The following is a 23,589-nucleotide window of genomic DNA, read 5'->3' as shown; positions in this document are numbered from 1 at the left end:
TGCTCAATAAGCTAAACTAGTACTTGTTATTCGAATCTTTATGCAGTGATACTTGTCCTAATAGGTTGTTTATTTTATTTCTTTTGCGCCCTAAATTCATGAAAGAAATGTCGAATAGAAGTGAGTTATTGGAAAAGCTCAGGAACATGAGTGAAGAGTGCTCCGATATTATTCTTTCACAATGCAGTCATTTTGACTGCTTTTGGGCAATATAGGTATATACTAAGTTTCCGTCTTTCTAGTGTTAACAGATGGTAAAAGTCACAACAAAACACAGCAACAAAATCCCTTTCTTTCCCATTCCCACACTTACTAGTAAAGGTAAACAAGACCTGCTGTTTTATGGCCACCAAACACCTGTCATTAGCTGAGAGGCTGAAGAAGTGTTAGTACTGACCCCTAGACCCACGGTTCACCGAAGGGCACCTGCACTTTACAGTGTCCAGAGCAAACCGTAACTCCTCGTGAGCATTAACTGGCGCAGTGTCCGTGGAGGGATCACGCTCTGACTTCTCAGACAGCACAGTGGAAGGAAAACATGGAACCAGGATCATCAGGCCTTTGCCCTTCTATTTAGGGAATCTGCCCAGCAAGGCCCATCGCTGGCAGAAATAAAGTAGATTTGGCTACTGCTGAGTTCTATGCAGGGACATGAAGTGGGAGACTAGAGGGCAAACAGCTCGTATGCCGTCCACAGCTGTTTGGCCAGTTCTGTTTCTTTTCGGACTACTGTGAGGCAGTCAGAAACGAGCTGGTCACTGCAGAGAATAGAGATGCTGGTTCCCGGGCACCTGGACACAGCGAGGGTGGGAGTGCCACCCAGGACAGCTCGAGAACAAAGGAGACACTGCGGTGCGTGCAGCCTCATCAGTTCACCGCCATGAAGAAAACCCAAGTGAACCCTTACTCCAGACTTTACGCAGCCGACGGCACATTATAAAATGAGCACCTCTAAATACTTCACTGGAATAACCTAGTTTCCTTCATTCAAGGACTTAAAGAAATGGTATTTGTTAATGCACTGTGTTTCAGATGCTGATTATCTGCAGCTCCCAACCCTATCACTACCAAACACCAAATACGTAAGCTGTCCATTCCAAAAAGCAATGGACCAATTTGACATTGCCCCACAACCTTTGTCAAACTTTGGACATAGGAATCTTCCCAGGCATCAAAGGGAATTCCAACGCTGCTATGCTCAAGGATGCGGCTTGTTTCACACTCTGAGAACTGATGGCTGGTGTTAGCCAACCGTGGTTTGAACAGTGAAATGAGAGGCAGTGGTACAATATTATAGCTCAAAGTTGGCATATTCCTAATAATGACTACATCATACTATTTAAAACCTCCATAGTTTTATTAGAAGGAAACTTCCATAGAACAGCACTGTAAGGCCTTTTCCACATTCTTGTCATGCACATTTCAGTTCCCAAAAGGCAGGCTCACTCCCATCGAGGAAGCTCATGTCCAACTGACGGAAATTCAAAAACAACTCAGGAGACAGCTCCACTTCTTGACCTATTTTAGCTGATCTATGTATTTCCAAATGTAACTTTTGTCAATAAAAGAAAAAACTGGCAGGACTGAAATAGAACAATTCCTCTGAGGTCATTACTTACCAGAATGCAGGAAGTAATTTCCCCACTGCTGGCACTGATGGAAGACCTCACACTGTGCGATTTCATTCTCGTGATGCGGGAAAGCTAGGTCTATGCCACCCGAGTGGATGTCCAGTTGACTTCCAAACACCAAACTGCAAGACACAGCACAGAGCCGTGAATTAATTCAATCAAACAGCATATTTCTCCAACCCTCATCTTATATCTAACCCTTCCAGCCTTTGTGCAGTGCAAGGAATAAAATAAATGGATCTCAATTTTAAATCAATACCTGTGAAAGCTTAACTGATGCAAATGGAAACCATAATTTTGTTTTTACTTCATAAAATCCCTCATCCATAGCTTTTCCTCGTACTAAAGACAATTCATAAAAATCCCTAATAGCTTTTCCTCCTAGTGAAAAAATGTAATTCTCTTCGCTCCAGAGGTATGGTTTTTTAAAAAAACTTACAAAATTACCTTTTCTTACTTTCAATAGGTAACATTTAGTGGCTTTCCACCTTTAACAAGAGATAGAACTATAAAATCAAGAGAATTTTTAATTTGGTTTTTGAAAATTTAACTACTTAGCGGTTATATTTGACAAACAAGGTTATAGAATTCAAATCAGTGCACGTCAGCTATTGGCACTTCCGCTCTAGCGCTGTGCCATACATCCTGGAAAACCTCCTGTCCTACAAACTGCACACCAAAGCTGTGTGGCTGATGGGACAGTGCAGCAGCTGGCCCGGCCACTCGGCCTGGCAACTCTCACCAGACCCCCTGCGAAACCTGTACCAGTGTGAACAATCCAGGTTCACTAGCGCTGCTTCAGAAGACACTGAATATGCAAAAATCGATGAAAAACTCAACAGTCAGCACAGTGGAAATGCTGGTTTGTGGGGTCTGAGTGGCGAGGCCACCTGCCCCAGCACACAGCGAGGCTGGAATGCAGACCATCGTGAATTTTCCTAAAAATGGTTCAAAATAGACATTTTCAAAGATGCCACAGCCTCGCTGAGTCCTTTCCTGCTGAAGGTTGACCTTCTCCCACTGGCTCCTGGGCTCCAGAAGAACCCGCAATGTACCGTCACATTTAGCTAAGTGGTGCTGGCTGAGTGGGTTGTCTGTTACTGTACATTCTCAGTGATGGATTTTAGAGAATCTATTACAGTCCTTGAAATTTCAAATGCTCTGAAGAAGAGTGTGCGGTGGGAGGGCGAAGACTGGGTAGGAGAACATAAGGGGCCTCATTTGTAATGAGTGATTCAGTTTAAGATCTGAAGCAAATATGACGATGTTAAGATTTAATAAAGCTAAACTGTGGATCCGAGGTATTCATTATATTAGTCTCTATTCATGTCTGTACTTTAGGCCTATTTTAAAATAAGAGACAGCTAAAAAGGAATACAATGTCTATTTTCATTATTTAGATTTCAACAAAATGAAATATTTAATGGTAACATTAGATTTGAAATTTATTAAATGCTTTCTACCTGCTTTACAGCAACTAATTAAATCTAAAACTAAATACTTTTTTACAATCCAATGTATACTCCACATTGCTATTAAACCAACAAGTATTTATAAATACATAAGTGGTTCTGTATTAATGTATGACTGTGAGATGGACATAATTGTTTTTAATGAAAAGTTGGGCCCATGCTTCATAGTAACATGAGAGTTTGATGTCTCAGGAATGCCTGGATGTGTTTCTAGATGGGCCATGTAGAAGTCATCAGAGGTCAGGGCTACAGGGGGATGTGGTGGAAAGGGAGATTGCCTGCTGAGTCTTAACTAGAATGAACAAAATGTGGATGGACGGGTCTTGGAGGACAAGGCTTTTCCATTTGGTAGGATGGGGTAAACCTACGTGGGGCTCAAAAGGAAACTAACGTGGGGTCAGTGCATGGGGCACAGCGCTCTATTACAGGAGACTAGAGGCCCAGTGCACAGATTCATGCACTGGGTCGGGGGGGTCCCTCAGCCTGGCCTGCAGGGATCGGGCCGAAACCAGCTCTCTGACATCCCCCAAGGGGTTCCGGATTGCAAGGGTGGTTCTCGGGAGACACACCCCAGAATCGAGCTCCCTCCTCTCTGGTTCCGGGTGTGTCACCCAAGAACCGCAGCTGCCAAGTCACCGCAGTTCAGCAGCTCTTGCGTTGAGTGTCTGCTCCCGTTGGTCAGTGCGCATCACAGCTTCCGGTCAGGCAGTCAAACGGTCAGATGGTCACTTAGGCTTTTATATATATAGATAAGATAGTTACCACTGCTATACCCAGCCAGAAAACAGTACCATATACAACAACCAAGTGAGGGTGACTGGGTTGGCTGATCTGAAAATTTTTGGTGTAGCTAGTAGTTTGAAATGCTCACCTTAAGCATACTTTATGTTTCTAATTTTAAAAACTTATAACTCTACTGCAAAAAAATTATAATAAATATCTGCAATGAACTGAAACACATCAAATATAAAATCTGAGTTAATATGATACTTGAAAACCCCTCACCTCCACAAACAGGAAATACATACACCAGGTTATTCACTGCAGGTATTTGTAAGAGCAAAGTATTGGAACACCTAAATGCTCCTCCATAGGGTACTAGCTAAATGAATAATGGGTAAGCCACACAATAGAGCAGCACTTAGGAGCCGAGAGACAAATGACGAAGAGCTCAGCAAACTGACACAAGGGAATTCCCAGGACAGACTGCTAAGTGAAAAGAGACAGAAGAGGACAACACATGTGGTATGCCACCTTCTCTCTCTCTCTCTTTCGCGCTCTCTCTCTCTCTCTCTCTCTCACACACACACACACACACACACACACACACACATGAAAAGGGGCATGTGGCCATGGGCAGAAGCGTGGGGAGTGCTGAAGGAACAGTCTGCAGAGGTGATCAAGCAGAAGGAGGAGGAGGCCCCAGCAGAGATGCCAAAACCAGCAGAGAGTTGTTTCCCAGGGGCCAAGGGAAAAGGAGGGCATCAGGCTGCCTGTCAATGACCTGGTCACTGGTGCCCTCAGGAGACCAGAGTCAGTGGGACGCTGGGATGAAAGCCAGGCAGGAGCAGGTCACATGTAGATGGTGATAGAAGCAAACAAAAAGGAGGCTGCTGGAGGGGTCAGGGTCACGGAGGACCTGTGTTTATGGAGATCCCAGGACAGAAGCGTCCTGAGAAAGGGCAGATGGAAGACTGAGGAGACAGACACACAGAAGCTGGGGATAGCGCTCGATGGGTTCTGATCCAGCTTTGGGGTGAGGGTCTGTGGACTGAGAGAGCGGCAGGAGAAAGGTGGTTCGGTCCCCCGTCCCTGAGGGGCTCTGACCTCATCCAGGCCCTCAGTGGAGGGTTGGTGTTCCCTAAACCCACCTCGGCAGAGAGATGAAGGCAACCTGGAGCGGGCTTGTAGGAGATGGGAAATCAAAACCTGAACCGTAAAGCAGGCTTTCCTACTGAAAAGAAAAGTGCTGATGCAAAGATGAATAAGCCATGTTTTTGTTTTGTTTCCCTTCTTACAGCCAGTCCCCTCTGAGTGTTAAGCTTTCCTCAAAACTCCTTGCTTTGTCTGCATTGGTGCGGAGACCAAACCTGCCCTGTCTGCGCCCTCTACTGGCCAACTCAGGCATTGCTAGAGCTTTCACATCAACACCGAGGGGAAGAATCCAGGAAAACCTTACCTTGAGATGGTAGAACATTCAATATGCCAGCCAGGTCTTCCGTTTCCCCAAGGAGAGGGCCAGAATATCTCCTGGGGCTTGGCTGCCTTCCACAGGGCAAAGTCGCTGGCATGCCGCTTGTCCGAATCACCTGCCAATTAAAAGTGTTTGATCAACAGGGTTGAGAACTTAGAATGAACAAACCAACCCAAAGTCACAAAACTAAAGCACTTTCCAAAGAGTCTGTTCCTTCTTATAAGTAACCTCACATTCCTCATTCATGTTTTTCTCTTCCCCCCACCTGACGGCTGGAAAGAATACTAAACACTTTCACCTAAAATATGCCAGTAGCATGAGGTCTGTCAGCATGAGGCCAGTTTCATTAAGTTGAATAATGAATGAGTTGAGATTTCAAACACGCACGGTGATGCTGCTTTCTGAGGGGCGTCCTGAACTGAGTATGCTCATTCTTCTGCAGTCTGTCTCCTAAGACAGCTGTGCTATCAGTAACTGAGTTTGAGTAACTTTCCCCCCAAAAAATCATATAGAGCGAAAAGGAGAATTACCAGAATGCCAATCACATTCAAAGAGTAAAGAGACTCAAAAGAGAAAGGTTAGGTTATTGTTGAAGTCTGTACAATGAGCCAGTTTTGGGCTCTCTTTACATTCCAAAACTTGGAAGCAACCAAGCAACCAAGATCTCCTTGAGTAGGTGAGTGGATAAGTAAATTGTGGTACATCAGATAATGGGATATTATTCACTGCTAAAAAGAAATGAGCTATTGAGCCATGAAAAGACATGAAGAAAGCTTACATGCATGTTTCACATGCGGGGACCATCTCTGAAAGGAGCTGTGAGAATGGGCGAAGGTGCCTTCTCCAGGGAGAGCTGGAGGCCCAGGCAGGAGAGGGGAGGGACGTGTCATATGCTGTGTGACCTTTATACTCTACAAGTTCTCTCTATTTAAAAAAACAATCAAGTTTATTTATTTTTAATATATATTTTTATTGATTTCAGAGAGGAAGGGAGAGAGAGAGATAGAAACATCAATGATGAGAGAATCATTGATTGGCTGCCTCCTGCATGATCCCCACTGGGGATCAAGCCCGCAACCCGAGCATGTGCCCTTGACCGGAATCGAACCCAGGACCTTTCAGTCCGCAGGCCGATGCTCTATCCACTGAGCCAAACCAGCTAGGACCAGAATCAAATTTAAAACACAGCTGTGATGCCTGGCCAGCATGGCTCAATGGTTAAGCATTGACCTATGAACAAGGAGGTCATGGTTTGATTCCTGGTCAGGGCACATGCCCGGTTTGCGGGCTCAGTCCCCAGTGTGGGGCATGCAGGAGGCAGCCGATTGATGACTCTCTCTCATCATTGGCATTTCTATCTCTCTCTTCCTTTCCCTTCCTCTCTGAAATCAATAAAAATATATTTTAAAAAATAAAATAAAACACAGCTGTGACCAGCTGTCTGGCACCACCTCTAAGAGAGTGGGGGTCTCAACCGAGCACTAGGAAAGAGAAGCTGAGTCTGTGCTTCAGCCCCCGGAACCCGGGACAGGACGCCGGGGTCCACCCACCTGGCTCTGCAACAGGACCAGGAGCCACACCGACGAGCTTGCCGTACTTGTCGCCTCTCGACTGCAGATCAAAGTAGACATTGCCTGTTTTATAAAGGTAATGATTTCATTTCTCAGTCTTAAATGTCAGCATCTACATGAGCTTAACAGCTAACAAGTGATTAGAACTTAAACATAGAATATGGCATCTGGCCCTCATTTGGCCTCCTGTTCTGTATTTTAAAATCAAAATTACCACCACCAGCACTGTATTTTAAAAACATGCATGTGGACACATGAATGTCTGGATGTGAAAGGGAAAACAAAGGAGTAAGTTCTGTGTCAAATGCTGACACAATTCTTTTTAACAAGAAAAAGGAAAAGTGAATGTTACCATTGGCCTGCGTTCAGCTCTGGGCTTCATGTTACACAGCCATCAGCAAAGAGACCCTTTCCTAACCAGACACCCTCCACGGCTGTCTTTTTACTTAGGTTACAAACATCGCTGCACTCAAGCCTCCCCGTAGCTGTCGTTCCACCGAAGTGCATCCGGTCCACGTTTTTAGACTGAGGGGGCAAGGTGACCTTCGCCACAAAGTCACTGCAGAGCCAGGGCCACCCTTTCATGTCCAGCCGCGCAGGGGAGCGGTTATCGGAGCTGGAGCTCTCTGAGCACGCGGGGGCCGCCAGGAAACAGAGACCCCAGACGACTCAGAGTCCCTGACCTTCACTCCGAGCTTGTTCCTGAGCCCCAACTACGAGCTGGGATAAACCGGTGGAAATGGGAGAAGTACTGTGGGGTAAGTTAGACTGTAAACGGCACTTGAAAATGCGTTAAAACAGAAAGAAACTGTTCCCTTTAATGGATGAAACATTTTCCTCGGACCTCTATTTATGGCATCCATTTGCTGAACAAATTCTTTCTTCACAAATAGTGCAAAGATCAAATTACAGCCAAGCTTTGTGAAACTGTCACAAAGTCCAAATGAATGGAGTTTCAGTAAGTGAAATTCATTTTAAATTAATTATGTTTATCATAATTAAAATTCACAATAAAGCATAGTAATAAAACAAACAGCATTTACTCCTAAAGCATGCTTGGATGGGAATCTCTGAGCAGCGCATGAACATTAATCAGTTTAGCTGGCTTATGTGTCTTATTTCACGTTAAATGACAGCAGGAAAACAATTTCTGTATTTCTGGGAACAATTCCAGTTCAGTCACCTAAGCCCTTTAAAACAAGTTTTTCTTGGAAATAAAATCTAAACATAGCAAACAAGATAAAGTAGAAGACTGCAAGCCTGTATGCACAGGCTATTGAGAAAGGCAACAACATTTCCAGGGACCAGCGGCCCCTGCCATGTAGCTTATGCCCTCAGGTAGGACCACGAAAGAAAGGTGCTCACAGGCCAATAATCCCTATGAATCATGTCCATGATCATGCTTTCCACTTTCTTACTGACTTGCAACAAGTATTGCAGTACCTGAATGCTGCCAACCCCCGGCTAGGTTCTCTAATGGGTTATTTGCGAAAAGCAAAAGGTTTTCCTCGTCCAAGAACTGACAAAATGTGAATACGTGAACAGCAAGCGGGGGCAGCATATGATTGGCTACCAAATGGTACATTGCGGATATCACAGCTGAGAAGGTGCGTTTCGGCTACGGGCAGTAAAGAAAGCTTCCTGGGAGAGAGAAAGGAGGATTCAGATCTGGGGAGAATGACTGGAAAGGAAGAGATATGGCTGAAAACAATGCTGAATCGTAGAAGCAGCAAAACGCCAGGCTGCCAGTCTTTCCCTGAAACCACCAACCGAAAAGCAGCAGCTCCTAAACCAATGAAACGCTACAACAGGAAGTGGTCACACACATCCAGAAGACGGGTGTTCCGAAGACAGCTGGCCTGGTCAGTCTCTTCAACGAGCCTGTAATGAGGGGGACAAAGTGGGGACTGTCTTAAAGGGACAGGACACAACCACGTGCATAGGCTACTGAGAAGGGCAACACACGTTTCCAGGGGCCGGGGGCCCCTGCCACGTAGCTTATGTCCTCAGGGAGGACCACGAAAGAACCTGAGTTAGATGAGGATGTGCAAGGTGGGAGACAGCAGGGTAAGTGTGAATATGCAAAGGACAGGGCATGCCATTAGGGAACTGTCCAGCAGCTCAGCTCTGAGCATGACACTGGGGTTACATAGGGTGACGTCTTTTATTCAGATATGTGTGCTGAAGTGTGCAGGGCCTAAAGTGTCAGGATGTTCACTGGTCCATCAAAAAGACAACTGCCCATCCAAGGAGCTGGCAGTCTGAGGGCCAGTCTTCCACAAGGGGGTGGACCTTTTGAGGTGCTGCCATTGTCCTCAACTGTTTGCCATGAAAAATGTGAACAAAGTTGAAAGAAGACTCAAAGGACACCTGCACACCTACATCTAGTACAACACTGTTAGCATCATGCTATATTTGCCTTGTCTAGACTAGCTCTCCAGATGGTCATCTCTTCCTGTAACTGTGGAAATACTTTCTAAAAGAATTGATGCGTCTTAGCTGGTTTGGCTCAGTGAATAGAGTGACTGAAGGGTCCCGGGTTCGATTCTGGTCAAGGGCACATACCTCAGTTGCAGACTCAGTTGCATGTGGAAGGCAACCAATCTGTGTGTGTGTGTGTGTGTGTGTGTGTGTGTGTGTCCCCCTCCTTTCCACTCTGTCTAAAAATCAATGGAAAAAATATCCTTGGGTGAGGATTAACAACAACAAAAAGAATTGATGCAGCCATTTATGCAAAGACAATAACCATAAGAAAACCTCACATTTTCACTGTAGGAATCATATTGAGAGAGACAGTAAAACATCCGGCACGCTCCAACAACTCACAAGAATGTATCCAGTTTCTCAAAGTCCCATCAATGTTACCAACAATTAGTGATTATAATATAGCCCCACCTCTTGCTGTTGAGTAAGCATGCCCATTAGCAATTATTCCTTCAATGAAAGAAATGATCTGAGGAATATTTTCAGTTACTCTCAAGTATACTGTGGGTGGGAGAACCTGAAAGAAAGCAAAGGAGAGATAACTGTTTCCATAGTTCAAAAGCAAGTCAGCCAAAACCAGCTTTCACTGTTCAAGCTTCTTATCTTCATGGCAGAAAGCAACACCCTACTTTACCTTCAAGGCTGCCATATCTTGTTTAAAATCTTCTTCATACAGGTTGGCAAGAGAAGCAGGTGATATCTTCATCTGCAAGAAGATTAGGCGAGCCTATTAGGCAATCCGGAGTATTCACAACAGAGCCACACAGGGGCTCTACCGGCTCCCACAGCTGGGGGGGCTGGGCCGCATGGCCCGTCGTGGCTTGGCCTCAGTTTGACATGCCTGCTCACAAAAAGGGCATTTAATTTTAGGTATCAAACTTATTCTAGTAGCTTAGCTACTCAAAAAGGTGTGTTGACCCTGTATTCAGGTTAGAGAGAAAAAAGAAATAAACAATGTGATGATTTTCGTTATATAATTTTCAAAACAAAAACTAAGCCTGTTTTTTAAAACATATCTTTATTTTTATTGATTTTTAGAGAGAGAGGGAGGAAGGGTGAGAGAAAGAGAAACATCAATCAGCCGCCTCCCGCATGCCCCCTACGGAGATCCCCGCAACCCAGGTATGTGCCCTGACTGGGAATTGAATCAGCAACCTGCTGGTGCACAGGACAACGCCCAACCAACTGAGCCACACCAGCCAGGGTGCCTCTGTTTTTCTAGAACAAGGATAAGCCAGATCAATCTACTGTACATAACAGCCAGAAACTTGAGTTCCTATCTTATACCTTACCCCTCAGGAGGCAAAAGTAAAGAGGCTAAAAATATATCGCAGAGGAATTCTCTAAGAAATATTTGAAAGCAATACAGCATATGAAAATAGGGATTGTGACGGGTGTTCAATCCCACAGGGCCATAGCTGGGCTCCTGGGGACGGGCAATCCCCCACCATAAATGGGCATCGAATTCTGAATATAGGGCATATGGGGGCAGGTACCTGCAGTCCCAGATCTAGAGGGGGCTGGCACACAAAACTAGGTTTACAAAAGTATTCCTTACTTTTCAGCAGAAAAACACTCCCAGGACAGAAGCACGACACACTGTGAAGTTATGAAACTAAACACAGCTTCATAACTGTTGAGCCTGTGAAGTGACCCGGGAGCCACTGGAACTCACCCAGCATCTGTGGCATCTGTTCCAGGCCGGGTCCTCCTCTCCCCTGCTCCTCCCCATCCCTGAGAACTAGAGCTCCCATTTTGTGGGGGAGAGATTTCAGCTCTGGAGTATTAAGAAACTTTCTCAAGTGAAACAACACCCTAAACCCACGTTCTTACCAGCCCAGGACCCTAAAGTAGCAATCACCCTGGAAACTGCAACCAATGAACATTTACGGAAGAAAGGAATCTGGTGGACAAAGTGTTGCTGCCCAAGTGTCTTCTGTGTTGTCTTGAGCAAGACAATAAACCTCGGTGCCTTTGGCGATCTTTGCAACACGAAGAAAATCCCAGCTAATAGTCTTTAGATTGCTATGAGGATGCAATGAGAAAGTCACCACTGTGAATGGAAAAAACTACATTAATATCACTATTAAAGAGACAAAACACCTAGCACCCAGACACAGCTAGTGATAAGTACATATTAGCCCTTTTCCTTTGCCACAAAGCTGACCTCCTAAAAAAAAAAAAGTTAACTTATTTATATCCAGAAGACAAAAGGCCAAACAAATAAAAAAGCTAAAACTTCAGTGTTAGCTTTCACTTTAGAAGCTTTTAATACTATGCAATTTTGGACCTAATGGTCAGCAAATTGCTTGTATTTATTCATCTGTAATTTTTTAAATATATATATTTTTAAATTGATTTTTGGAGACAGAGGAATGGAGAGGGAGAGAAAGAAACGACGACGTGAGAGTGCAACATCAATCGGCTGCCTCCTGCACGCTCCCTACCATGGATTGAGCCCGCAACCCAGACATGTGCCCTGACCGGGAATTGAACTAGCAACCTTTTCGTGTACAGGATGACACGCAACCAAGGGGCCACACCGGCCAGGGCTATTCATCTGTAATTTCTGTTTTCTGCACAGGAAACCCACTCCCAGGGAACTAGGATGACATAAGGGTGCCCAGGACGAGCCTCCCTCCAGACGGCCAACACCATCACCAGTTGTCCATCGTGAGGAGCATGGCCATGGTCACACATGTATTTGCATCCTCTTCTTGAAATGTAGCACCTTCCACACTTGGCCTGCACCTGGCTTCCTTCTCTAACAACAAAGTTCCAGAACTGTCCGCGCAGAGCACGATGAGCCACTACCTTCCTTTCTAAGGTCCATTCCAGACTTTTCATGAACTATTCAGCAGTCCTCTCCAATTACTTTCCCATCTTTTTACTGACACACACGACAGCACATGTCATTTTCTAAGCTATAGACCTAGATGTAAAGCCACTGGTCAGAAATGTTTGCTAGATCCTGCCAGCTGCTTCCGAGGAAGGTGTACTGATTTGAACCCGACCTGCAATGCACGCAGGTGCCTATGCTGCAAAGTGCTAGCAAACTCCCCGATTGTCGACATGACAGCTAAAAAAATGTTTTTTCACTGTAATTTTAATTTATGCTTCTCTTATTTTGAATGAGCTTGAACATCTCACATGTTTACAAACGATTTGTATTAAATGATTTATAATTATCCATACCCCCCATGTTTCTATTGAGTTGTAGGTCTTTTCTTACTGATTTGTAGAAAGTACTTTTATGTAATAGAAATTAACATTTTATCTCTGATATGAATTTCAATTTTTTTTTTCAGTTTTTAAACTTTATGGTAGGTTTGGCTGGATAGCTCAGTTGGTTACAGCATTGTCCTGATACATCAAAGTTGTGGGTTTGATCCCCAGTTAGAGCACATAATTTATAAGAGTCAACCGATAAATGCATAAAAAAGTGGAACAACAAATTGATGTCTCTGTCTCTCTTCTCTCTTCCCTTTCCTCTCCCTCTCTAAAACCAATCAATCAATCAACCAAATAAATAAATAAACATTATGGCCATGTAGAAAATTTTATTTTAATATTTAGCAATCTTTTATATTTCTCAATCTTTTCCTACAAATAGCTTCTGGGTTTGAAAACAAACAGAAAAGCCTTCTCCAACATGAGGCTATAATAAGTGCCCCAAGGTTCTGTCAGTAATTTGTGGTTTCATTTCTTTTATATTAAATCTCTGATCTGCCTTGAATTTGGTTGTGAAGCATATATCCAACTTTGGTTTATTTTTTTCCTCCAGATGGTTACTCAACTGTCAACACTTTTTACTGAATAATTCATCTGTTCCCTATTGATCCCCTCACTATATCAAAGGCCACTAATTTCGTTCTGTCATTTCCATCCCAAATGCAGCCAGCGAGGCCAACTTCAATCTCAAACCCTGCCTCCTCTTGTGTGGAGGGTGATAATGTGCCACACCTGGCAGGATGCTGCAGGGTTGGCCGTTGCAGACACAGAGCAGCCTCTCTTGCTTCCCACCACCATCTCCCCTCCCCGATCTGCCCTTCGCTCATCCCCTGGCCACTTTGGTATGTCACAGCCTCCAAGGACTAAGTGGCTGGACCAAAGTGGACACATGACCCCAGGGACACCTAATATAGGCGGGAATTTGGACATGGGGCAGAGGCACAACTGGATGTTGACGGAGGCTTAAACCAAACTGTCATAGCGAACCAGGGATGGGGTGCTGACCCCTAAATGCTAGCACTGCCCAATCTTCACTTCTGGCCCAGCAACGTTTTCTTTCCAACACCAACCACTTCTCCAATTCTCCAACTCTACAGGGTACCCTCCAACTTCTGGAGTTAGCACAGACCCCACAAGTTAGGGGATCAGTCGCATAAGACCACCCCCACTTCAGACACCAGCTGCAAATGGTGGTTCCCAGGCCACTTGTATTTCTACCCACAGACTACAATTTGGGGGCTTGACAGAATGAGTCACATAACTCAGAAAAGCAGTCTACTTACTACCAGTTTATTTAAAAGGACACAACTCAGGATACCAGATGGACGAGATACATAGGGCAAGGTATGGGAAAGGGGCAGAGCTCCCATACCTTCTGAGTTCTCACCTCCCGCCCACCGGCACCTCCCTGGGTTCACCAGCCCTGCAGCTGCGGAGCCCTGTCCTTTGGGGTTATATGGGGACTTCATTACTTAGGAGGGTTGATTAAATCATTGGCTCCTGATGATCAGCTCCACCTCAGGCCACCCTTCCTTCCCAGGAGGTGGGGGTAGAGGAATGCGTGTGGAGTAATTTTGTAAAATCACAGGAATGTAAAGTACTCAATGTAGTTTTTTCTGAAAATTAGATAATTTAACAATTGTTTATAGCCCTTTAGAGATAATTAAGTTGCTAATTATAAAAAGCAGAAGAGGTGAAAGTAGACTTGACTATTCCTATAACTATTAATTTAATTCTTCATTAGAATGCTCACACCCAAAAATTCCTTTAACTGTCATGTGAGATATAAGAGAAATAACCTGTTCACTCTTAACAAATGATAACATTAAACCTCACACGAGCTTAATTTCGTTAGCCTAAAAGTAGCCTTTTAATTTCCCTCTGTAAAGAGGGAGTAAGGTATTTACTGCGGAGGCTGAGGGGCCAGGAAAGAGATTACAGATTCAAGTCAGGAGGCCCCTTTAATAAGGCAATTCATTAAAGACTTCAGGGACCAAAATCAAATAGACCTGAGCTTCCTTCACCAGGACAAAAAGATCCCTCTGATTACCTGTCAGAGCACACATACCTGGATAGTCAGATGGGAAAAGTACTTGTGAAACACAAATAAGAAAAACTGCTACAGAGAGGTAAAAACACTCATCAATCAAGTTATCAATCCATAGTCTTCAACACTTACTTCATTGGCCCTTTTAATTATCTTATCATCCACATCTGTAATTCCCATCACCATGATGATGTTGCATCCAAAAACCCTGGTTAGGATCCTTCGAATTATATCAAATCTAACATATGAGCTGAAAAAAAAGAAATGTTAGGGTGTCTTTAATACATTGAGTCATCATTGTGGTCTTTAAAAAAGAGTGCATTACATGTTAACACACTGCTACCTAACTTCAAGTGTGGGATATAATCATCTCTATATATAAAAGCCTAATATGCAAGTAGACCGAACAGTGGAACAACCGAACAACCGGGTGCTATGATGTGTGCTGACCACCAGGGGGGCATGCATGGAATATGGAAGGCGTCGGCAGCAGGAGACAGAGCATGGAACATGGAGGCCGTTGGCCGTGGCAGGATGGTGGAGCAGGTGAGTGGAGGTGCCAGACCAAGGCGGGGTGCCTGTCACTGTCATCGGAGTGAGCCTCCGGTGGTTACTGAAAATTCTTTGCTCCGTGCGCCACAGTCCCTCCTGGCACTGGCACCTGCTGCCGGCACCAAAGCCACTGCTCGCACCCACTGCCGGCACCTGGTGCCGGCCCTGATCGCTCGGCACCATCAGCAGGTGCAAGCGGCAGCTGCTAGCCCTGATGACCCCTCAGGGCTTCTCCACCTCCCCCTGCTCCTGAAGGGCGATCACTGGGGTGGGTCTCGGCCCATCCTCTGCCACTCGCACCTGCTGCCAACAATGGCCCCGCTTGCTCCCGCTGCCAGCACCTGGCAACAGCCCCGATTGCTTCTGAGGGCTTCTCCACATTCCCCTGCTCCTGAGGGGCAATCAGGGCAGCAGCCATGGCTAGCACCCCCTGATGGTGCTGGCCCCGCTCATACCCGCTGCTGGCGCCGACCCCAATCTCTCCATGCCATCAGCGGGTGCTAGCGGGGCCAGTGCCGTCAGCATGTGGGAGCTGCGGCGGCAGGAGTGGGGCTGCCAACAGACAGGGGACCAGAGGGCCATGGCAGGAGGGGCTGGGCGGGGACACAGAGGATGGGCCGAGACCCGCCCCAGTGCCCACCACAGCCTCGTAGCCCACAGTTCCTTTCAAGGTACACAAATTCGTGCACTGGGCTCCTAGTATAATCAATAGTTCAAGTACAGCTAGAAAAAGATTTTTACTGACTGGGTCACATTGGTCCTCATAAGAAATCAACTCAGGTACTGCCTCAATTTCAGGATACATGTTAGCATTTTTAATTTTAGAGCTATAGTTCAAGTGAATTTACATCTATTTAATTGTACAAAACTTTACCCGTAATACAATCTCACTAGGTAGTTAAAACACCGAAAGCATTTACCATTCTTCATTTTCTCCAATAACTATAATGCTTGATTATGACAAACTAGAAGCAAATAACTACAAATAAAAACAACACAACCCTATTAAAGCTGTAAAAGATTACTCCTAAATGTGCACACCATTACAGATCACCAGCTTATTGGTAGTCTACATTGGGGAAACTGACTTGTAAAATTGAACTGTTTTAAATTCCATTAAGATAATTCAAAAATATCAAGAATCTGGTTTCCCATAAAAGCAACATTATAATCTAAGGCCAGCTAATCTCATGCTCATTTCTGTTGTCCATGTGGCCTCTCTAAAATTGAGTTCACAAAATCATTTTCCCTTGAAAATGAGCCTCATAATTGCATCTCTTGAACCTACCTCCCTCACTCACCCCAAATACAGCTGAGGCCAAAGCCCTCCTTTCTAGCACCAAAACTATCTCCGAAACCCTTGCCAAGATATTTAACCTTTTGAAGCCTCAGGCTGCTTATTTATAAATTGGCAAAATTCCACTACCCCATCGGATGTTACACATAATTTTAGTGCATGGATTCCAACAAGCATGAGCTATTATTACCACTGTCATCACTATGCCTTTCATTCATCTATATATGTAAAAGGCTAAGTGACCAACCGAACAACCGTCCACCGGTACATATGACACACACTAGCAATTTAAAAATAAACATTGACTTGTGCATGAGCAATATTTGTCCCCATCTGACACTGGCCTCCCATTTAAATTAATTCAAAGACAGTTTCCTGTGATGTCAGCATTTGCGATGACTATTAATAAATCACAAAACAAATTCTAGACAGAGTAGAAATATTCCTACCTGTACCTGTTTTTGGACATGGTCAGTTATATGTTGCTGTCTCTTGAGTTCAAAGAGCATGTGAATTTAAAGTTAAAGTTGTAAATACTTCATCACAAGGGAAATCAGTCAAGCACTCTGAAAATGTTTTTATTATTAATGTGGTATACAGGGAAATATTAGGATAAGTTTAATCAATTTATCCGTCATTGTTTGTATCAATGTTGTTTTTATATCATGTTTTTGTTGTTTTTATATGTCTTTGTTGTTGTTATATCATGTTGTTATTGTTTATTTATTAATCAATTTATACACTATTTTCATATACATTTTACTAATTTTCTTTCATCTCTGACACTTCTATTATAGAGAAGGGACAAATAACGATATTAAAATAGTTCTTCTAATTAATTTCCTTTCAATGTGCACAAATCCATGCACTGGACCACTAGTCTTGAATAAGAAAAGACTTTATAGGACATGAGATTTAAGAGAAAAAGTTAACATGCACCTAAAACAGTGAAAACAAAAAGTTAAGTCACACGCTGGTGCCAGAGGAGCTCAAGGGCTGTAATGTCCTGAGAGACTGCAGGTGGGCTGCTCCCCCAGGGGCCACTCCACATGAATCACAGGAGGCTGCATGGTGGAGGGGGCGGAGAATGTGAGCTCAGCCATCTGCCTGGCTCCCCACTTTCCTGCTGTGGGACCTGATAACCCTCTGCACTGCAGTATCCCCATTTGTAATTTGGGGACAATAACAGCACTGCCATGAAGAACAGACACACAGACCAACAGAACAGAATTGAAAGCCCAGAAATAAACCCACATTTATATGAGGAAATAAGTTTTCACAAAGAAACCAAAAACATACAATGGAGGAAAGAAAGCCTCTTCAATAAATGGTGCTGGAAAAATTGGAAAGCCACATGCAAAGAATGAAACTTGACTGCTATTTGTCACCATACACAAAAATTAACTCGAAATGAATTCCAGACCAAAATATAAGACCTGAAACAATAAAATACATAGAAGAAAACATTGGTACCAAACTTATGGACCTTGGACTGAAGAGATGATTTTATGAATTTAATCTTCAAGGCAAGGGAAAAGCAAAATTAAATGAATGGAACTATATCAAACTAAAAAGCTTCTGCACAGCAAAGGAAACCGCCATCAAAACAAAAAAGGCAACTAACTGAATGGGAGAAGATATTTGCAAACACCTCTGATAAGGGGTTAATATCCAAAATATATGAAGAACTCATACAACAACAAAAGAAAACAAACAATCCAATTAAAGAATGGACAGAGGACCTGAACAGACACTTCTCCCAAGAAGACATAGACAGGGCCAGCAGATATATGAAAAGATGCTCAACTTCACTAGCTATTAGGGAAATGCACATCAAAGCCACAGTGAGATACTACCTCACATCTATTAAAATAGCTATTATCAACAAGGCAAGTAATAATAAGTGCTGTAGAGGTTGTGGAGAAAAAGGAACCCTCATATACTCTGCTAGTAGGAATGTAAATTGGTACAACCACCTTGGAAAACAGTATGGAAGTTCTTCAAAAAACGCCGAACCGGTTTGGCTCAGTGGGTAGAGCGTCGGCCTGCGGACTCAAGGGTCCCAGGTTCGATTCCGGTCAAGGGCATGTACGTTGGTTGCGGGCACATCCCCAGTAGGGGGTGTGCAGGAGGCAGCTGATCGATCTCTCTCATCGATGTTTCTGACTTTCTATCCCTCGCCCTTCTTCTCTGTAAAAAATCAATAAAATATAAAAAAAAACAAAAAAACAAAAAATAAGAATAGAGTCACCATATGACCCAGGAATCCCTCTTCTGGGTATCTACCTGAAAAATTTGAAAACATTTATTCATAAAGATATATGTTCATTGTAGCATTATTCACGGTGACAAAGACATGGAAACAACCAAAAACTGAAGTGTCCGTTGATAGATAATTGGATAAAGATGTGGTACGTATGTATATACAATGAAATGCTACTCAGCCATCAGAAAGATAAAATACTGCCATTTGCAACAACGTGGACGGATCCTGAAAATATGCTAAGCAAAGTAAGTCAGATAGAAAGTCAAAAACCTGATTTCACCTCTATGTGGGACATAAAACTGAAAGCAACAAATGAACAAATAAGACAAACAAAAACTCATAGACACAGACAAGAGTAGGGTGTTGCCAGAGGGAAGTGGGGTGGGGGAAGGTGGAAAGGGCAAAGGGGATGACGGAAGAAGACTTGATCTTGAGTGACCGAGCACACAATGCAGTATACAGATGATGGATTGTAGAACTGTACACCTGAAACTTATATCATTTTATTAACCAATGTCACCCCAATAAATGTAATAAAATTAAAAATAACAGCACTGCCACCTGGTGTCGTTAGGAGAATTACATCGGCTAGTGTTTCTAAAGCATTAGAACAGTGGTGGCACATAAAGAGTGCTATCTTTATGTGCCTGTGAAGTATACGTTTTGTTTTTTAATCTTTTTTTAAAATATATTTTTATTGATTTCAGAGAGGAAGGGAGAGGGAGAGATAGATAGAAACATCAATGATGAGAGAGAATCATTGATTGGCTGCCTCCTGCTTGCCCCCTGCTGGGGATCGAGCCCACGACCCCGGGCATATGCCCTTGACCAGAATCGAACCCGGGACCATTTGGTCTGCAGGACAACACTCTATCCACTGAGCCAAACCAGCTAGGGCCGATTGGTTTTTTTTTAAATAGAGGCTGGTGTAGCTACCTGGGAGTTAAGTAGGGACAAACCTGTAGAACAACAGAGATGTCTTTAGGATTCTGAACTTTACCGGAAGAGCAATGGAGCCATGCCTACCATCTCTGACCCCCAATCTCCCAAGTTTTTCAGAAATCTTATAGTACTAAGGTTTTTGGCCTCAAAGGGGCATCTTGAATGGAATAACTCTTTTTGAGGAATGGGTTTTATTTTATTAGCAAAACTTCCATAGTGGGTATCCTTGAGTGGGAGTGGGGGAAAGGAGAGATGAAGGAGGACACAGAGGAGGCTTGGGTGTTGGTAATGTGTTTCTCCATCTAACAGCCATGAACATTCATTCAGTTGTACACTTAAGATTTGTACTCTTTTCTCTTTTTTTCTTAAATATGTTTTATTGATTTTTACAGAGAGGGAGGGAGAGGAATGAGAGTTAGAAACATCGATGAGAAAGAAACATCGATCAGCTGCCTCCTGCACACCTCCTACTGGGGATGTGCCCTTAAACAAGGTACATGCCCTTGACCAGAATCGAACCTGGGACCCTTCAGTCCGCAGACTGACGCTCTATCCACTGAGCCAAACTGGTTAGGGCAAGATTTGTACTCTTTTCTGCATTTGTAAGGGCAAATACAAATTATAAGTTAGAGGCTTGATTCTCTAGTTGAAAATAAGAGACTCTCCCCCTCCTTCTTCCTTTCAGAATTTCCTCAGTCCTTTTAAAATGTATGTAAATTTTTCTAATACTATATAATAAAAGCCTAATATGCACATTGTCCCCTTGGGCGGTTGTTCGACCGGGAGTTTGACCACTCGCTATGACATGCACTGACCACCACAGGGCAGCGCGGAACATGGCGGGCATCTGCGACGTGGCCCTGGCAGCAGGCAGCAGGGAAGGCGCTGCCAGCCCGATGGGCCCTGACGAGAACGGGACTGCAGCAGAATGGTGGAGCAGGTGAGCGGGCAGCACCAGGCCAAGGCAGGTGCGAGTGGGGGCCTGATCGCCCTGCCGACTGCCCTGCAGACGGCGACCAGTGGTGGCTCCCAGGCGCTGAGGGAGCCAGGCAGGGGGCCCACCTTGATCAATCACCAGGCAGGCGGGATGGTGGAGCAGGTGAGGGGGCAGCGCCAGGCCACAGTGGGGTGCCAGGTGGGACTGTGGGGCTGGGAGGCTGGGGGCATGAGCTGGAACCCAATCCCCACAGGCCACCCCAAGGGACCCCACCCGTGCACGAATTTGTGCACTGGGCCTCTAGTAACTAAATAAGCCTCTGTCAGTGTGGACAACTCAGGAAAGTTTCAAGGGCCTGAAAGCCATCCCTTAAAAATGAAGTCAATGAAAATAATGTTCTATCACCCAAGTCAACACTGCAAGCCCTGCCTAACTAGTGAATGGCATCCACTTAGCTCTACAAGGAATACAATTTCTTTCTATCTTTGCAATCATTTTAGTGGGCCGCCTATCATGTGCATCTCATTCTGGTTTAATGCTTATTCAATAATAAAACTGTTGCCGAAACCGGTTTGGCTCAGTGGATAGAGCGTCGGCCTGCGGACTGAAAGGTCCCAGGTTCGATTCCGGTCAAGGGCATGTACCTTGGTTGCGGGCACATCCCCAGTGGGGAGTGTGCAGGAGGCAGCTGGTCGATGTTTCTCTCTCATCGATGTTTCTAACTCTCTATCTCACTCCTTTCCTCTCTGTAAAAACTCAATAAAATATATTTAAAAAAAAATAAAAAATAAAAAAATAATAAAACTGTTTTCTTTCTCTTCTGCCTTTATGGAGAGGTTTTTCAAGTTGGGAGAATATTCATTTTCATATTTCCCCAATATATTTCATGCTTCAATGAAGAGGTCAAAATATGCTTTTTTATAATTAAGTTAGCCCCAAGTGAAGGGGAAAAAGAATGATTTCTAGACCATTTATTTTGTTATAAAAAAAACACACAAAAAAGTTCAAGATTTTGCTGGCAGATAGTATAATTTTTTATATGTATACTAAAGAAAGGTAACTTTTTACTTTTAGTCTCTCTGAAGAATAACAAGTTTAAATGATGTACAAGAGAACATACAAAATATTAGGGAACGTGGCAATTTTAACAAATGAGAGAGCAAATGAGAGCGCACAGGGGTCAGATATATACCAGACTCCACCCCAGCTCCAACACATCCCATGTGCGTGACACTGGTAGGTTACTTGTCCTCAATAATTGTTGAACCCTCACCACACATCACACTTCAGGTACTGTGTTAAGCAGCAATGTCATACAATTGTGAAGATTCAAAAAGATGAATACTATTGCCCTGGCAGGGTGGCTCAGTTGGTTGGAGCGTTGTCTCAAAACCAAAAGGTTGCAGGTTCGATTCCAAGTCAGGGCACATACCTAGGTTGTGGGTTTGATCCCCAGTTGGGGCAGGAAGGGAGGCAGCCAATGGATGTCCTCACATCAATGTCTGTCTGTCTGTCTGTCTGTCTGCCTGCCTCTCTCTCTCTCTCTCTCTCTCTCCCTCCCTCCTTTCTCCTTTCTCTCTCTAAAGAGCAATGAATATAGCCTCGAGTGAGGATTTAAAATAACAAAACAATGGATACTGTTATCACCCATCTCAAGATGAAAAAAACACAGAACTCAAAGTATTAAAGTGGCTTGTCCAAAGTTGAGAAGTAAATAAATATGGTAGTGGGAGCAAGACATAAGAACTGACCAGCCGATTCCAGGGCCACTGGAAGGCCTCACCTCACTAAGCCCATCAGGAAACATCTAATTCCAAAATGGGTCCTTTCACTGCTCTCATCGCCTCCAGGGTTGCCTCGTTGTGAAATCCATGTAAGTGTTTAGAACTGTTACAAGAGCCAAATCAGACTGTAACACCTGTGCTTCCCGCACTGCCTGGAATATAGCAATTATTCAGTATTCTTACGCAGACACTTGAGAGATGAAAAAGCCTGCAAAAGGCTTTTCTTTCCCAAATACATGAAAATTCCCATTGAGGACACTCACCAAGCATGGCCAAGGTGTGAGTGATCATAAACAGTTGGTCCACAGCTATACCTAGGAACAAAGTTAAAATACGTCATGTGAAACAATTTGCAAGAGAAGATATCACTTTCTCAACTAGGATCATCATATAACCATGTCTTTTAAAATATATATATTTTATTGACTTTTTACAAGGGAGAGGGATAGAGAGTTAGAAACATCGATGAGAAACATGGATCAGCTGCCTCCTGCACACCCCCTACTGGGGATGTGCCCGCAACCAAGGTACATGCCCTTGACCGGAATCGAACCGGGTACCAATCAGTCCGCAGGCCGACGCTCTATCCACTGAGCCAAACCGGTTCGGGCAACCATGTCTTTTTATTTTCTTTTTTTAAGTAACCACTTTTGTGGAATGTACAGCTGGGAATATAGTATGACTTGACTTGCTAGCTTCATACCAAACTCCTGTCATTTCACTGTGACTATACCATGGTGCCATGTACTTTATTATTTCCTAAATGATTTCCACCTGAGAGCCCGACCCCGCTCTCCACACAAAACGCTCAGCCCACAGTCCTCCCCGCCCGCCTCCCCGCGAACCTCGCTCCCCACAGTCCCCGGGAGCTACCAGGAGGCGGCGTCCGCGCTGCCCACGATTAAAGGGTCCTTTCTCAGGGTGAGGCTGTTGTACACCTTGACGCCCGTATCGTGGCCTTCAGGCTGCAGCCAGCCCCGCCCGCGCGCCCCGGACACCGCCCGACCCGGCCCCGGCCCCGGCCGCGGGCCCAGTGAGGCCGGGAGCAGCCGAGCGCCCAGACCGGCCCCGCGCACTCGCAGCATGACAGGCCCGCGAGCCACCCGGAACAGAGGACCAGGGCAGCTTGGGAGCGCGCCACGCCCACCCCAAGGCCCCGCCCACTCGGGAGGGCCCGCCCC

General features: G+C 44.5%; 2 protein-coding genes across 9 annotated transcripts in view; one reads left to right on the top strand and one right to left on the bottom strand.

The window, feature by feature from the left end:
* NAXD (NAD(P)HX dehydratase) overlaps positions 1–12,895 on the top strand; it is a 52,190-nt gene extending 39,295 nt beyond the window's left edge. The window contains exon 11 of the mRNA XM_036300412.1: positions 11,937–12,895. The gene's annotated coding sequence lies outside the window, so the exon portion shown is untranslated. The remainder of the gene's footprint in view (positions 1–11,936) is intronic.
* Positions 1–23,589, bottom strand: part of CARS2 (cysteinyl-tRNA synthetase 2, mitochondrial) — a 39,215-nt gene that overhangs the window by 11,231 nt on the left and 4,395 nt on the right. For 2 of the 8 annotated variants that reach the window (XR_004966205.1, XM_036300403.1), the window contains exons 1-8: positions 23,282–23,526; positions 22,672–22,722; positions 14,763–14,880; positions 9,987–10,058; positions 9,764–9,869; positions 6,848–6,931; positions 5,283–5,412; positions 1,620–1,753 (exon numbers count right to left, since the gene is read on the bottom strand). Coding sequence is in view for 7 of the 8 variants with exons in the window: in XM_036300403.1 (XP_036156296.1) it covers positions 1,620–1,753; positions 5,283–5,412; positions 6,848–6,931; positions 9,764–9,869; positions 9,987–10,058; positions 14,763–14,880; positions 22,672–22,722; positions 23,282–23,493 (907 nt within the window). In the remaining variant the exon portion in view is untranslated. Of the gene's footprint in view, positions 1–1,619; positions 1,754–5,282; positions 5,413–6,847; positions 6,932–9,763; positions 9,870–9,986; positions 10,272–11,185; positions 11,406–14,762; positions 14,881–22,671; positions 22,723–23,281; positions 23,527–23,589 lie in introns of those variants that run through there. The other 6 variants (XM_036300407.1, XM_036300409.1, XM_036300406.1 and 3 more) reach the window with 5 other exon arrangements.

This window comes from Myotis myotis, unplaced genomic scaffold (genome assembly GCF_014108235.1).
Source record: "Myotis myotis isolate mMyoMyo1 unplaced genomic scaffold, mMyoMyo1.p scaffold_m19_p_3, whole genome shotgun sequence".
Classification (NCBI taxonomy): Eukaryota; Metazoa; Chordata; class Mammalia; order Chiroptera; family Vespertilionidae; genus Myotis; species Myotis myotis.
Note: the sequence above shows the minus strand (reverse complement) of the source record. Positions and strands in the feature narration are given on the sequence as shown.